This window comes from Eupeodes corollae, chromosome 2 (genome assembly GCF_945859685.1).
Source record: "Eupeodes corollae chromosome 2, idEupCoro1.1, whole genome shotgun sequence".
NCBI classification, from domain to species: domain Eukaryota; kingdom Metazoa; phylum Arthropoda; class Insecta; order Diptera; family Syrphidae; genus Eupeodes; species Eupeodes corollae.
Genome location: NC_079148.1, coordinates 128947730 through 128963612, shown reverse-complemented (window position 1 = coordinate 128963612; position 15883 = coordinate 128947730). Strand labels below are relative to the sequence as shown.

The window sequence follows — 15883 nt, the reverse complement described above, 5'->3', positions numbered from 1 at the left end:
AAATCGACACCCACCATCTTTTCATCGATTTGAAGGCCGCATATGACGGCATCTACAGGGACGAGCTGTATAGAGCCATGTCTAGTTTTGGCATCCCTGCCAAACTCGTCCGTTTTGCAGGATAACCATGGAGAATACACGCTGCTCCATAAAGGTTGGGAACAAAAAACGTTTTAGACAAGGTGATGCGCTGTCATGCGATTTTTTTAACATCGTGCTTGGAAGAATAGTGCAGAGCTCACACGTCAACACTAGGGGCACTATCTTTCAGAAGTCTGTCCAATGACTAGCATATGCTGATGACATTAACATAATTGGAAGAACTCAGCGTGATGTCAATGGGGCTTATGTGAGTATTGAGGCAGAGGCGGCACAAATGGATTTAACGGTTAATGAGGGCAAAACAAAGTACATGCTGTCGTCAAGAACAACACCGGCGTCTTAGTCAAAACGTTTTCATCGACAGACGTAACTTTGAGGTAGTCAAGGACTTCGTCTACCTAGGCTCCACTGTAAACGCAGAAAACAACACCAGCGCTGAGATCAAACGCAGAATAACTCTTGCTAACCGCTGTTTCTTTGGACTAAGAAAGCAATTGAGTGATAAAGTCCTCTCTCGAAGGACCAAATTTTCGCTATATAAGACCCTTATCATTCCTGTCCTGCTATACGATGCAGAAGCATGGACTATGACAAAAGCGGATTAAAGCACCTTGGGTCGTTTCGAGAGAAAAATTCTTCGTGTGGTCTACGGTCCCGTATGCATCGAATAGGAGTGGAGGAGAAGATGGAACGACGAGCTGTACAGCGACTAAGATGGCTGGGTCACGTAGAGCACATGGAAACCAATGCTCCGGCCCGGAAAGTCTTCGAATCCGCACCCACAGGACAGCGCAGTAGAGGAAGACCGCGGATCAGGTGGCGCGCACAGTTGGAAAGTGACCTCAAAAAACTTGGAACGCGAAATTGGAGACATATAGCTAGGGACCGAGCTAGATGGAGAAGTTTGTTGGGTGAGGCCCTTGTTAAATTTTGCTGATATTTTTAAAGGTTCCTATTTTTAATGTGCAAACATTTATAAAACATATTTTGAAAAGTTTTTACGAATTTTATTTAAGTCTGGCGTATGGTAAAATAGTCAGGCTTATCAGGAATTCCGAAAACTGTATTACAAAATTTGTTCGTAGTGCAAAATTAAATGTTATTTACCACTACGAACGTACTTGGCAATAGTTTTTTCGGGATTCGTAAAATTTTTCGATCACGCTGGAATTCGTGATAGGACTAAGTAGGTCATAGGATTCCATTTGAAATAGGTGTAAACCATTTACATACTTACAAAAATAGAAAAGTATATTCTAGCTCTTGTATTAGGCCGTTTAGAGAAAATCCTGTAGAATACAAGTTTCGTGAAACAGGATATGAATCAATGGTTTTTTCTTTTTGGGTGGGAGTTTAGAGTTTTTCCTTGGTTCTAAATTCGAAAATTCATGTGCTATTGAATTTGTTAGTTAGTACACAGATAAAACGGACGCTTTAGGAATTAGGTCCGAAAAGCGACGCTATTCTGCTTCCCATTCAAATGAATATATCGATTTAGGTGCTTCAACAAATGTGACTCAAGTTCGTAACGTAAATTTTATGTCTTTCAGAAGTTAATTTATATCAGAGTTCTATTTTACTTTTTAATCCTCAAACCCTACCCAAGGTGCTGCATCACACTGTACCTTATTTGATTGATAATATTTGTGGAGGTCCTCAAATTAAATTGTGTACTAAATGTGTTAAATAGAAGTTTTAATAAAAGCTTTCTGATATTCTATTTAAATATTAATAAAAGTAAATAAAATAAGTATTAAAAATGTAAACGGACTTTTATTTAATTAAAAAAACAGGGTGCCAGGGACGGTAGGAAACGTCCATTCCAAATATGTGTAGGGTTCTAGTCTTAACATTGAGCAGAATATGGCTAATAAAACATTTTAACGTAGTTTTCCAGTGCCCTCTTGGTACAAGGTTAGTTTCGACGGTTAAATAGGACCAAAATTTCCTTCGTATAGCTAAATCCTATTCTTGGATTTGAGAAACAAGTTTTCTAATTGAAAACAATTTAATAAATTCAATTAAAATCCATTTGTCCTTATTTATCACAACGGTATCTTTTTCATCAGATTACTTCAACCTTTTCAAAGATATATAATTTCCATATCTTAAACTGTCTATTTTAGTTAAAAAACTTCAAAGACCACAAGCAAACTCTTTAGTTTAAAAGATATTCTTAAAAAAGCAAAAACATAAAATATTTGTGAAAATTAGTTTTTATTTCAATTAAAACATTTTTTTTTTTTCAAAATATTCTTAACTTTAAAAATTCGATAACGGCAACTGAACACCTGCAAAGAAAGAGATAAGTTTTATTACCAAAATGTAGTAAATATTTGGAATAAATTTAAGTTTTTTAATTTCAGTGGTAAAATTGTTTTCATAGTCATATAGACTCAATGAGATTCCTACTAAAAAATCATCATTCAAGTTTAAGCACTTCTAAAATTATTTTTGAAATAAGATTCTTACCTTAAGTTCAAGTACATCCAGTTGCTGAATAGAATACTCAAAAAATCCCTGCAAAGACGCAAAAACAAATAAGCTTTAGAAAAATGTTTCTGTAGTTAAAAAAACATTAGTATGCAATTTTCTAATCAGTAATAAAAATTGTTTTCAATGCTTAAGTAGCTCAATGAGATTCCTACTAAAAAATCATCACAATAAAAGCTAATAGATAGTTTAACAACTTGAATAAATTCTTACCTTTTTTTCGCAAAATGTCCAAGCATCTCATTTTAATCGCACCAAGCGCCCCCATTGTGACATTGTAATAAACCTAAAAAAGAGAGCTAAAGAAATTTCTAAAACAAACATTTGATTTTTTTCTTGTTTTTTATTTTAGTTCAGTTGTTGGAACGAACACTTGGACCACATCACTGTTAGCCCAAACAAACGCTATATCTACATATAAAAAATAACAGCAAAAACTGTTTATATGATGCCAATCTTGTTGGCAATGTCCAACGCATCGTAGTCCCTAGCCAATCGCACGTAAGCCTTCTTTTGTCCATCGGGCCTGATAAGGATGTTAACCTTGGCGACCTTGATGTCATAAAGTTTACGGACGGCAGCACGAATGTGGTTCTTGTTGGCCCTCAGATGGGTCAAGAATACCAAAGTGTTGTTGTCTTCGATCTTCTTCATTGCTGCTTCTGTGGTCAATGGATATTTGATGATGTTGTAGGCATCCATGCTAAAAATAGACAAGTACCACAATAAGTTATAGAATTATACACAACGGAGAATCTGTGAGTTCTTACCGGTTCCTGGTTGGGACAGACTTCCTTGGGTATTTTGGATTGCGGGGCAATTTCAAGGTCTTTGGTCTACGGAAGTGGACATTGGTGCGGATCTTCCTGGTACGTGTACCAAAAGCACCCTTAATGACCTAAAAATACAACAAAATTGATGATTAAAATGATGTTCAAGAGAGAAGCACCTTCCCAGGATTTTCTGGGAAGAATCAGTTGGTAAAGTTTTTTCATAGAATTCGCTCAATGAGATTCCTACATATAAAATCATCATTCAAAATAACTCACTAAATTTTTTTCCATTTTAGAATTACAAATTTGATCCTTACCTTGGTTTGAGCCTTCTTGGCCTTCAACAAAGCAACAGCCTTAGCCTTTGCGGTACCCTTTTGTACTTTTTGGCCTGGTTTGGTTGGTTTTCTGGCCTTGAGGAGAGCCTTAGCCTTGGCCTTGGCAGCCAGCTTAGCAACCATTGATTGTGGTTTGCCAGCGACCTTCTTGCCCTTGACATCCTTGCCCTTGGGCTTGGCGGCAGCCTTGGCTCCGACCTTCTTTGCTGGGGCAGCCTTCTTGGCAGCTCCTGCTGGTTTCTTGGCTGCAGCTGCTGGTTTCTTAGCTGGAGCCTTTTTGGCAGCACCAGCTGCGGCAGCTGGTTTCTTCTCAGCTGCTGGCTTCTTGGGAGCAGCAGCGGCGGGCTTAGCTGCTGGTTTGGCGGCAGCTGGCTTGGCAGCACCAGAACCAGAAGCTGCACCGGCTGCAGCAGCGGCGGCAGGTTTCTTCTCGGGTTTTTTGTCTCCCGACTTTGCTGTAAATAAATTCAATTCATTAGTTTATTTATCATCCAATGTGCACGGGAAAGAGTCGATGGAAGAAACTACGCGTGGTGTTTGATTTTGATTTTTGTCAACAAAAGAGGTTATGGTTAAAATCCACACATGATTTTCTAATAAATGCTTGAAATTCAATTTCTGTTATCGTTGTTCATCACAAAAACACATAAATATTGTGGAGAAATAAATTAAAATGACATTTACACCTCACTATCAAGTCTTGACAAAAACCACATGGCAAAATTTATTTCACGTTTTAGAACTTAAATTTAATCGAATTTAAGGAAAAAATTTCGATATAAATTTTGGCCACATTAAAACAATTCCACTTGTAGTTTATTTTAATAATTATTTTAACAGTTTTAATCTATTTTTCATAAAATTTTCCTCACCGGACTTCTCTGCTGGCTTTTTGGGTGCCATTTTTAACGAAAAAAGAAATAGAAAGGAAGGTTTTTTGTCTTTGTCAAATGCCGGAAAGGAGAAATTTCGAAAAATTCATATTCGAAAAGATGGCGGATGGTAATTTCGAAGGCAACGTTTGGAAAATGATTTGTACTCAGGGTGTGTTCAGAGTTGTTTGTTACTATTTATAAGTTGTATTTTTCAATGGTAGAGGGCGTTAAAATTTGTGAAGACAATTTTGTCGGTGTTTGACAATTTTTGATGCCAAGAGGACAGAAAATGTATGTTTTTTTCTTTTTGTAGCTATATTTTGTATATTTTGACGATAAGAACTAAACAAAAACCACCTTAAAAAATCATAATGAAGAAGCATCACTTGAATTTCTCCAAAAAACGGATGATAATAATCAAATTGGATTCTTTTTATTCGATTTATTTGCATGTCCTTTCATTTAACAGCGTTCTTATCGTTAAACTTTCCAAAAAAAAAATACGAACTATTGACAATTTCAACTTATTATAAAATATTTACTTCCAAATTGTATGACATTTAAAAATATAAAAAAAACGTAAACTAAATTTAACAATAACACAAACAAATCCTTATCAGCATAAACAAGTCCTGTTATTTGATATTCCACTACTCATGTTGCATTCAATACCACCGAGGAGACCTTTAAAAAAACCTTTAATAAAAATTGTATCATAAATGGCGACGATATTCAAAAAATCACTAAGATATTTTCCACTCACCAACTCTAACATGATGGTCCTTATGTTTTCCAAAGAAATTAGTTTCAACGATGCACTGTTTCATTGTCGAGTCAAATGATAAAGATGCAATTCTTTGAAAAAGTTCTACAATATTAAATCCTGTTCTTGCCGAAACCGACCAATATTCAGCTTTTATCACTCTAGCAAATTCATAGCCAAGTCTTTCCATCGAAATAAATTGTTCCTTTGTCTGGAAAAGTAAAAACAAATACAAATATTAGTATCTCCAGCTTACCACTCTTAAATTTCAAATAAGAAAGAAGAAGTGTGAACTTTGTACATAAAATCTATAGTATTATCATGAAACAACTAGTTCTAAAGTTCACAGTAGCTGCAATGTGGCGTTTGAGGTTTTATATAAAAAGGTAAATGACTTAATGTCACCGTCGAGACTAGAAGCCCCCATAGTAGAGTCTCTTGATGACAGTACCAGAGGTTTTATAAACAAAGGTGTGAACTCACCAGCAAATCTGATTTCGTTCCAACTAAGAACACTAAAGGTCTGTGAACACGATTTACTGCCAATGCACTCTCCAGCCATGTTGGTGTTTCATGAAGACTCTCTTCATTAGTCATGTCATAAACAATCACTATAACTTTTTAAATGAAACAAAAGAAAATGAGTAAACACAACATTTTTAAGGAAAGTAAAAATTAGTATGTCTTACTGTTAGCATTTCTATAGTATGCTTGGGCTATGCATTTAAATCTTTCTTGTCCAGCAGTGTCCCATCTGAAAGTAGAAGTTACATCAATTTAGACTGTCTTTTTAAATAAAAGGTCTGTTTCATAACTCAACATATGTGTGATTTTTGTTAGTGGTCACAGACATTCAGTTTAATTGAACAGACCTAGTAAAAAATGTGTATTTGACAGAACAGATATCAGATATTTGCCTGATGTTATAAATATACCTGATCATATGGTAAAATGGAATATAGCAACAAAACGTCACTCATATTATTATTTTAGTAGCCTCATATTTTAGCCGTCATATTTAACGTCACCTCATTCATGTTTCTTTTTAACTATTAAGTTGGAACAGTTTTAGATAAAAAGAATTTAAAATGAGTCTTGTTTACAAAAAAGAAACAGCTTAGAAAATAAAACAAGTGTGTTTGGTATCCTTTTTTCTCTAACAAGTGTCAAAATAATGACATTCCTTAATTATCGCTTTCCATAAGTACGCTTCTATTAACATTAGTATATTACTTGAATCTGTTTATCATGGATTCTCTTGACTATTGGTAATTTATTAAAATTGTGCACAATTCTTACATTTCACTGTCTACATAACTAAAATCAAATTTGCGAGCTTTTATACGAATTTTACTTTATAAAAAATACAGAATTTTTGTTATCCTTTTATTAGAATAATAATATTGTTTGCCCGATCCTGAAAAAAAGAAGACACTCTAAACTGCACCAACTACAGAGAAATCAGTCTACTTAACATCGCCTACAAAATCTTCTCTGCCGTAATATGTTAACGTCTAAAGCCCATCGTCAACAACCTGATAGGTCCCCATCAGTGTGGTTTTAGACCAGGAAAGTCCACAGTTGATCAAATGTTCACATTACGGCAAATCGTGGAAAAAACCCAAGAACACCAAATCGACACCCAAAATCTTTTTATCGATTTCAAGGCCGTATATGACAGCATCTACAGGGACGAGCTGTATAGAGTCATGTCTAGTTTTGGCATCCCTGCCAAACTCGTCCGTTTGTGCAGGATGACCATGGAGAATTCACGCTGCTCCATAAAGGTTGGAAACAACTTAACAGAACATTTCGATGTCAAAAAAGATTTTAGACAAGGTGATGCACATGTCATGCGATTTTCTTAACATCGTACTTGAAATAAAAGTGCTGAGCTCACACGTTAACACTAGAGGCACACTGCAAGCACCTTGGGTCGTTTCAAGCGAAAAGTTCTTCGTGTGATCTACGGTCCCGTATGCATCGAAGGGGAGTGGAGGAGAAGATGGAACGACGAGCTGTACGGGCTGTACAGCGACGTAGACTTAGCCAGAAGGGTAAAATTCCAACGACTAAGATGGCTGGGTCACGCAGAGCGCATAGAAACCAATGTTCTGGCCCGGAAAGTCTTCGAATCCACACCCAAGTGGCGCACAAAAGTGGAAAGTGACATCGCCCAATTTGGAGCGCGAAACTGAAGACATCTAGCTAGGGACCCAGCTAGATGGGGAAGTTTGTTGGGTGAGGCCCTAGTTCGCACAGGACTGTAGCGCCACCTTAAGTAAGTAAGTAAGTAAGATTAGAATAGCTAAACCCGCAATTAATAAATAAAAATGTTCCAACTTTACTCTTTTGATGAAATTCATCCATTTTGATGTCTCGTGATTTTGTCTCATTCTCACTTAATGTGTAAAAAAAACGTGAAACGTCAAAATGATCAAAATCCATTGTGAACACCATCAACGGCCTTATGAGTATAGATACTTACATTTGTAAACAATATTCATGACCAAGTATTCGAAAATTTTCAACTTCAAAATCCACTCCAATTGTAGCCTTATAAGTGTGCGGAAACTTGTCATAACAAAATCTGCAATAACAATTGAAACACAATGACATTACGTTAAATTGTTTAGCCATCATATCACTTACCTATTCACAATAGTTGTCTTTCCAACAGAAACGTCACCAATAAAAATAGCTTTACACGGTGACATCTTGATTGGTCTATTCAATGCCATGGCGTTTCTTACATCTTCCGAAAAATCAATCTGCGAATACGGTGAGCAGTATTCATCATATGCCAATGCAAATGAATCAATAATTCGACGATCTTGATTGACCTTTGGCATTGTCAAATTATAAGGGTCCATATTATCTGTCAATGGTGACAATTCCGAGGAAATAGGAAAAAATTGAAAACAAAACAAAATCACTCCGATCAACCGAATTTTATAATTCACCGGTCTTCACAAAATCTATTGCAATACTGATTTGCTTTTGATCTTTGTTTATTTAAATTTTTCCCCTTTTTTCGAGATTAACATTCACCACAGAAATAATGTTTTTTTGAACTTGAGGTATCAGATTACGGAGATCACTTGTTGTAGTGATATTTATTAAACCGCATGCAGAGGGCTTAAGATTATTCCCCGCGTCACGTCCGTCGTCGTGCGAAAATATTTATCGTTAAGATTGAAATAGCATAAACGTCACACACAATTGGAACGTAAATGAAATGAAACCCCCAGCAGTGTATATAAGAAACTAGACTTTCAAGCTTCGTTTGATTGATTGAAGGCATATGAGTTTTGTATCAGAGTAGCAGGAATAGATAATTTTGCTACCCTACATTTCAAGCGTTAATTTAAGTACCTTACTGATAAGAAAACTCCTGTGCACTACGAACTTTTTGGCTAATTGAAACAATCTTTATCAATGAATTGAGTATATTTCTGCATATAATTGACTTTGTTTTAAAAACAAATGTTTTCCATGACATACATCTGCACACGAGTAATTAAGAAAGTGTATTATCTGAATAAATAATTTTATAAATAAATGCATGGGAAACCTAAAAATAGTTAAAAGTTTTCATAGATAACAATAAAATAAATCCAGGTAAGCTTTCAAACATTGAGTTGCTTTCGTTCAGTCAACTTTTGGCAACTAAACAACTTGTCACTTATTGGACAATTAAAATAAACAACCTTATTTTAGTTACATAACATCTTGACAAGTCAAATTTTAAAAATTACAGCTCACTTCTATATATGTATCTGTTATGTTACCAACTTGAAGTAAGATAAAAAGGATGAGATGTCAAAAATATTCGCATTCAAAAATTCCAATGTGAACGCCACCCAAAGTTGTTCCCTCGAACAAAATTTGACATTTTTTCCACAAACCACACTCACGATTGAGTACCAAAATTCCCTTTTCTTTAATTTTCAATCTACATTTTTTTGACAGAAATTTACAGTTCCGTAAAATGTCAAAATATAAGTACTTCGGGAATCTCTGATTTTTTCGTTAATAAGGACTGTTTGTGTAAGTTCATTTTGACATTGTGACATTTAAACATTTTTAATGTTCTAATTTTGTCTCTTTCTTGTCGGCATGTAGGAGCAAGATAATATAATATGTTGTCAAAATGAGTTACCTTAAATGAGTCCAATGAGAACCCCTTCAAATGTTCTGCTAGAAAATTACAGTTTTATCATTTTTGACATTTTATGGAAAGAATTAGGCCTAATTATACTATAATTTTGTTCGGAAACTGTTAAATGTCATTTGTATATTTGAAAGGCGCATGTTTGCCATTAAGTGTGGAATATGACATAATTTTAATGCCCACCTCGGCTTCTTACGGTGGCACGGATCGGAGGAGGCTAAATTTGAATGACTCTTCAGCATAGATTCGGCTGAATTTGCAAAATGTCAATCGTGGCGTTTGCTGTGTGGCATGTAGTACCGTCCTGCTGGAACCACATGTCGTCTAGGTCCATATGGTTCAATATGGGCCATAAGAAATATGTTATCATCGTTATGTAGCGCTTGTTGTTGAAGGTGACCGCCACACTAAAGTCGATTTCAAAAAAGTACGGACAAATTACGCCATGTCGGCCCAAAATCCCAACCAAACGGTAACTGTTTGAGGATATCAACTGGTGAATCTCGCGTAGGTTGGTGTCGTCCCATATACTGCAATTCATCTAAAAATGCTCCTCGTTATAAAAGATGATTTTTCGGCCAAAATTGGACGTTGTCTATGGTCATGAACTTTGAGCTCTTGGGTCAGTTGGATCTTGTACGGGTGTATGCCCAAAACCTGACGAAAAAATCACCAAGATGAAGTCTTCCAAAGGCCTCGTTTTCTGCTCTACCCTTTTCACGGACTGCGGCTATGTTCTCAGCTGATCTTTCGTTTCTTGAACGTGCGAGTTACCACGTCTACCGTAAAATCGGTGCGATGCGGGCAAATTTTGCGTTAACAAACACTCATTTTGAAAATAAAGTTGTATTATCTAAACGAGCTGTTTAATCGTGTAACTTGTCATTATTTGTCATAAACAACTAAATGTTAAAAAAAAGATTTGACAGATGTCAACAAAACAAAATGGCCACCACGGGCGCCAAAATCTATTGATAAAGAATTTATAGCGATTGATATAGAATTTATTTTTCAAATTCTTATATTTGAATTTAGAAAATACACAGAAAGCAGATACATTAAAAAAGACTATATTTAGTTTTCATTAAATTGCATAGAATATCATAATTTAACATTTTGAAAATATAGGAAAATAATATTTAAACTAAAAAAAAAACATAAAATCAATGAAATTTTTTTTTCTTCGGATAGCCAAAATATCCGACGCTCTTAAACTCTGCACCTAAGTCTGGGTATGGCATCAAGGCATCAGAAATAGCTTTTTCCAATTCTTCATATTGAAAATGTGGTGGAAATGGCATATCTTCTAAGGCACACACAAAGGTAGCACCTTGTTCGTTTCCCACAGCAATCGAACGGCCACAATTTGAAAACCTTAAGGAATTATAAAAATAAATTATTAGTTTTTGTTAGTAAATAATTTAATTTTTAAGTTTATTTAAAAGTTGACAAACTTGGTCATTGTGTTATAAGGTCTTTCTAATCTTTTAGATGACATTGGCTTCAAAGTACTTCGTCTGATGTCCCAAATTTCTACGTATTTTCTATTTATCGACACAATTACAGTGGAGTGGGTCTTACTCCAGCAGGCACAATTTATCGGGCTAAAACTGTCCGTCAACGTTATGAGGGGTTTGAAAATTCCATCTATCCATATTCGAATGCACCTATGGAGAGACAAAAGTGGTTAATAAATTGAAAAGCTTTCACATGGCTAAAAACAAACCAATCATCACCACAAGTGAGAAATAATTTTGGTGACCAAGGTGAGAACTCCATGTAATAAACTGGTCCTTCGTGTGTTTGCCACAAGCTCAAATGTTGCTGCGGATAGTTTGTTGAGCATTTGTAAATAACACCCTCATTTGAGATCACATAAAATATATCTTCAACTAGAGGATCCAAAGTGATTCCCAATAATTGGGGTTGGCGAACAGCTTCCAAAGCGTTGGAAGGACGCTCCACTGGAATTCCCTCCGGAGAACCTTCGACTCGATTAAGCACTGCATGACAGTAGGAAAGTAGATGGGGACTGTTAATAATCCGATATTTCATCACGCTGCCATCTTGAGACACAGCAAGAAAAGGCTCAATTTCGGAGGTTTCTCCAGCGTCCAAAGGAATCCACTTAATATCAGTCACTGGTTGGTATCCGGGAGATGACTCTCTTTGTGAGATTGCAACGATACATTCGCGATTGATGGTTATGTCTCGAACTTCGACACGTCCATCATACAAGCCGATAGCTAAGAGTTGTGGTCTGAAAGGTGAAAATTCAACCGATACCACAGAGGATTTGTATTCGAAAAACTTCTCTGGATTTACTGGATTTTTGATGCTCCAAATGCAGACATAGCCTCGTTTTGGAGAATACTCCGGAGCACAACTGAAGACTCCATTGCCAACTGCCAAGATGTCTCCGTTTGAGGGACACCAGCTCATGCAACTCACTGCAAGTCGTTCTTTATCCTCCGATCTTGGCCATAATGTCCAAAGAACCTCGGCTCTATACAAGTATTTAACGTTCATTGACAATGGGTCAGGCATGTACATATTCCGGAAGCGGCGTTGTTGCTCTTTGAAGACATTCCCAGCCAAAATCCGCTGAGTCACCATCTGCGCAATATTAAACTCAGGCAACAGTCCTATCTGTTCACACGGATCAACACCACCTACTTTGTAGGTCATGACATCTAGCGATTTTGAGTCATCCATCTTGAGACTGGATTTGACCGGTTGAAACTGATGATATGTGTCAAACATGTCAAAGTTTGACACATATGATGCAGCATTGATTTTTCTAATCGTATCGGTATTAACATCTCTTGATTTGTAGAGAACATTTGTTGTCTGGGCTTCAGAATCTGCCTTACGCCGAAGACGACCCTTGCCTTTGGTGATGTAGTCGTAGGCTGTGTTTTCTTTTTCCACCCGTTCAGCATCCTCGGTACCAAAAGGCACTGTTGTGCTTCTTTGTTCGAAGAGTAGAATATCTTTGGTTTGTCTCAAGTAAATTTTGATGAATGGCGAGAATTTTTGCTTCTTCTCACCGAGTCCTTCAACTTCTCTCGGCTGATTCGATGATGACTGTGTTGAATTTTCATGCAATATAAAAAGGCCCTGAGATATCTAAGAAGACAAAAACAAAGCATTAAACTTTTAGGATTATAACATTTTGTGAAATTGTCTTACTCCATTAACAATTTCGTCCATGGAAACCCCTAAGGCTCCTCCCAAACTAGTTCGCTCCATTGCACCGAAGTCAGTAAAATCAAGTTTCTTAAGCATTATTGTTTTGAAAAATTCTTCAGCTTGTTCTTGAAGCTGCTGCAAACCTTTCTTACCTTTTTCATCAGATTCAATAAGTTTGGGGGTAACATCTTCACTGTAATCGATTACCTGCGCAGAATTTCAGAATAAACAAACTTTTATTGTCAGTTACCAAAGTATTTTATTTTTTTTTCTAATACTCTTAATTCTTTCCTGAGTTCTAGATCCTTAGCCACATCTTTTGCATATTGATCAGCTGAATCAATAGTTTGTTGGAAAATAGTTGAATTTGTTAAACGGTTTGAAAATTCATCTTCATTTTTATTGCTTTTGATAGTCTTTCTACCATCAGATTTTCGAGTTCCTTTTCGTAACGAACCGGTTGAAAATCCTGCCTTCATTTTATTTTTAAAATGTCTAATTCTTATGTTTTCTGAAACAAGAAAAAGCTAATTATGAAAAGAATTTATATATTTGAGTACATTTAAAACAGGTACAAGTATTTACTTTGCTATAAAGAAATTTGAATGATGTCTAAAACGGCTCAAAGTGTTTTTGAATTTCAAATTTATATTTTGGGACTGCATTGTTGGCAACAAGATTTCTATGATTTTCAGCCTATGACTTTTGTCTAGGTGCAAAAACTGCTTAAAACTTAAATTTGTATATGCTCCATTTGGTACGGATACGATACAGGGTTTTCCAATAACATATTTCATTTTGATATTAAAAACCAAGTATGTATATGTAAGGAAAATCATTGCACAATTATTCTATTTTAAAGAAGAAGGTATGCAATTAATATTGAAAATAAAATATCAGCCCTTTCATAAAATGTCCAATTGTCAATTTTAACGTTTACGTCAATACTAAGGGGTACATCACAACACGATTTCCTTTTTTCGAATCACGTATTTGTCCCAATAGAGTTATAAAAACCATTTTTGAAGTGAACTATAGCTATTCAAAGCATTGTTGAAGTATGCATTGTTCTAACTTTATTTATGGTGTAGCTTTCACTTGTCAAATGTCAACAGATGAAAGCTGCCCAAATAGCGGATTATTCAACATGATATCTCTTATTTAAAAACCTTTAACAATATGAGACAACAGTTAAGGGTTGAGATTCCTGGTGCCTAACACCTGAAAGATTGTGTGTAGAACAAATTAATTGGAGTAAATGCTGTATCCATTAAGGAGTAGTAGCTTCTCCATAGACCATTTGCTTGCTTGCTGATTAAAAAAGAATAGAAAGAGGCTGGGATGCGATCCACACTGATAACATCCCATCCCGTCTGTCGATTTGTCTTGCTTAAAAATTTGCAGGTTTTCGTGTTGGGTTAAAAAAGTTGTTAGTTGAATTATTCTTAAAAACAATATGCTTAACAACAATATTATACATATAAGGAAATAGTTTGTTTACATTTATGTATATCTCAAAGTTTTCAAAAGATATTTGAGTCGAAAATCAATTTTTATGAATTATTTTGTTTAGATTTTTATTTTTTGTAAAAAAACTGTCAATTCGATTTTTCTCAAAATTTTACCGAATATTGAAAACAATATTTCTTATAAGTTAAAATTAGTTAGAAGCCATAATCTCAAGTTTTTTTAAAAAACATGTTTTTGTCGAAAATCAATTTTTACCAACTTTGAGTAATGTTTTTTTTAGATTTTTATTTTTTAGCAAAAAACTGTCAATTTGATTTTTCTCGAAATCTTTTCGTGGCACAAAATTGTTTTGGAAATAAAATCATTTTGTATTCGTAAGCAAATTCGTGACGAATATTTTTTTTTCATCTTTTTTGATTTTCAAAAAAACCGTTAATTGGATTTTTTTCAAAAAACATACTTATTTGGTATAACGTTACAATAAATTATATAAAATTTAATTCATGTCTCTAGCGTTATTGGTCACGAACGTACGTACACACGCACGCACAGACATCTTTCATTAAATCTTTTACTTCGACTCTAGGGACCTTGAAACGTTCAATTTGACAAATCGGAGCCATTACAATAACTTCCTATGGGTAATTTAAAATGATAAGTGTATCTTATTTTTTCATGGGCTTTATTTAGTTAGTTCCGCAAATCACGACAATTGCAAAAACCTAATATAATAAAAAGTAGTTTTATTTATGAAGAATTTTATAAAAATCATGGCTTGAATACAAAAACTCAAAGATTTGTAATTAGAACAAGAACTCTAAATAACTTAAAAAAAAGTAGGGTTACTACAAATTAACTTACTAACTGGTGTTATTTTAGACGTGTGGTTTTGAATCTGGCAATACTTTTTTAAGAGTTGTTTTATTTTGACAGATGTCTTTTGATTTTGCCAAGTTTAGCTTCCCATTTTAGGTCCGTAAAGCTGGAAATATCACAATCGAATTTCGAAATTCTATTGATGCAGAAATGTAGGGGTCTTTTTGTGCTAATTTAGTGCTCTAATCCCATCTTGGTTCAAAAAACCCTTCCCCCTCAAACTTGTGTTGTTCCAAGCTTGACGTTAAGCTGGAAACACCACACCTTTAAATTCATAAATTTAAAAAACTGACAATGAGGGAATTTAGGGCTCTTTTTTGGCTCCTAAGTTAGTGAAACCCTTTACCCCCTTAAGGGGCCAGTCAAAGCTTTCATTAAAATCGGTCCCGAAAAATATTTGAACCGATATTTGACGGTGTTTCCTTTTGATTAGAAATGAAAATTATGTACACATATTTTCTATAAAAATGTATTTTTTTTATTTTCCGGACGGAAATTCATTTTCTTGAACAGCTGATACTTTTATGTTCAAAAGTGAAACGAATCGTTACACTGATTTGTGTTCCAATTTCAGACAATTTCAATGACAGATTTCTGTCAGTAAACATTTTTCGGTGGATTTCAATCAGGAATTTTTTTTATTGACAGAAATTTTGAATGATAGCTATAAACGATTTGTCAAAAAAAAATCCAATGTTTGTTTACAATGATGGAAACCAATGATAGCTGCAACTGGCGCCCAATCACGTCGTAAAGTTGAAATTTTTGGAGACTTTCTGAACCAAACAATGTTTTTAAAATCCTTTGATGGGGTAATTTAGGGCTCA

General features: G+C 35.1%; 3 protein-coding genes and 2 non-coding genes across 6 annotated transcripts; all 5 read right to left on the bottom strand.

Annotated features, from left to right (window-relative positions):
• Nucleotides 1–2457: 2457 nt before the first annotated feature.
• On the bottom strand, nt 2458–2539 carry LOC129948661 (small nucleolar RNA Me28S-Am2634). Its single transcript, XR_008781947.1, has one exon. It is a non-coding gene; the product is annotated as a small nucleolar RNA Me28S-Am2634 (small nucleolar RNA).
• A 150-nt stretch (nt 2540–2689) lies between these two features.
• On the bottom strand, nt 2690–2775 carry LOC129948660 (small nucleolar RNA Me28S-Am2634). The gene has a single exon (XR_008781946.1). It is a non-coding gene; the product is annotated as a small nucleolar RNA Me28S-Am2634 (small nucleolar RNA).
• Nucleotides 2776–2918: 143 nt separating this feature from the next.
• LOC129946856 (60S ribosomal protein L23a) lies at nt 2919–4716 on the bottom strand. The gene is made up of 4 exons (XM_056057221.1): nt 4579–4716; nt 3686–4161; nt 3366–3493; nt 2919–3298 (listed from the first exon to the last, which is right to left on the bottom strand). Exons 1-4 carry the CDS (start codon nt 4607–4609, stop codon nt 3037–3039), a joined length of 897 nt encoding a protein of 298 aa, XP_055913196.1. The 5' UTR covers nt 4610–4716; the 3' UTR covers nt 2919–3036.
• Nucleotides 4717–5008: 292 nt separating this feature from the next.
• LOC129946770 (ras-related protein Rab-34) lies at nt 5009–8547 on the bottom strand. Of its 2 annotated transcripts, none has more exons than XM_056057087.1 (6): nt 7997–8547; nt 7833–7934; nt 6034–6098; nt 5828–5961; nt 5345–5555; nt 5009–5265 (listed from the first exon to the last, which is right to left on the bottom strand). In XM_056057087.1, the coding sequence occupies exons 1-6, from the start codon at nt 8215–8217 to the stop codon at nt 5198–5200; spliced, it is 801 nt and encodes a 266-aa protein (XP_055913062.1). In that variant the 5' UTR covers nt 8218–8547; the 3' UTR covers nt 5009–5197. The 2 variants fall into 2 exon arrangements, with proteins under 2 accessions (XP_055913062.1, XP_055913061.1); XM_056057086.1 differs by having other exon boundaries at nt 5009–5277; nt 7997–8544.
• A 2022-nt stretch (nt 8548–10569) lies between these two features.
• On the bottom strand, nt 10570–13231 carry LOC129948421 (dynein axonemal intermediate chain 4). The gene is made up of 5 exons (XM_056059424.1): nt 12989–13231; nt 12711–12917; nt 11245–12647; nt 10973–11185; nt 10570–10892 (listed from the first exon to the last, which is right to left on the bottom strand). Exons 1-5 carry the CDS (start codon nt 13187–13189, stop codon nt 10682–10684), a joined length of 2235 nt encoding a protein of 744 aa, XP_055915399.1. The 5' UTR covers nt 13190–13231; the 3' UTR covers nt 10570–10681.
• Nucleotides 13232–15883: the final 2652 nt, after the last annotated feature.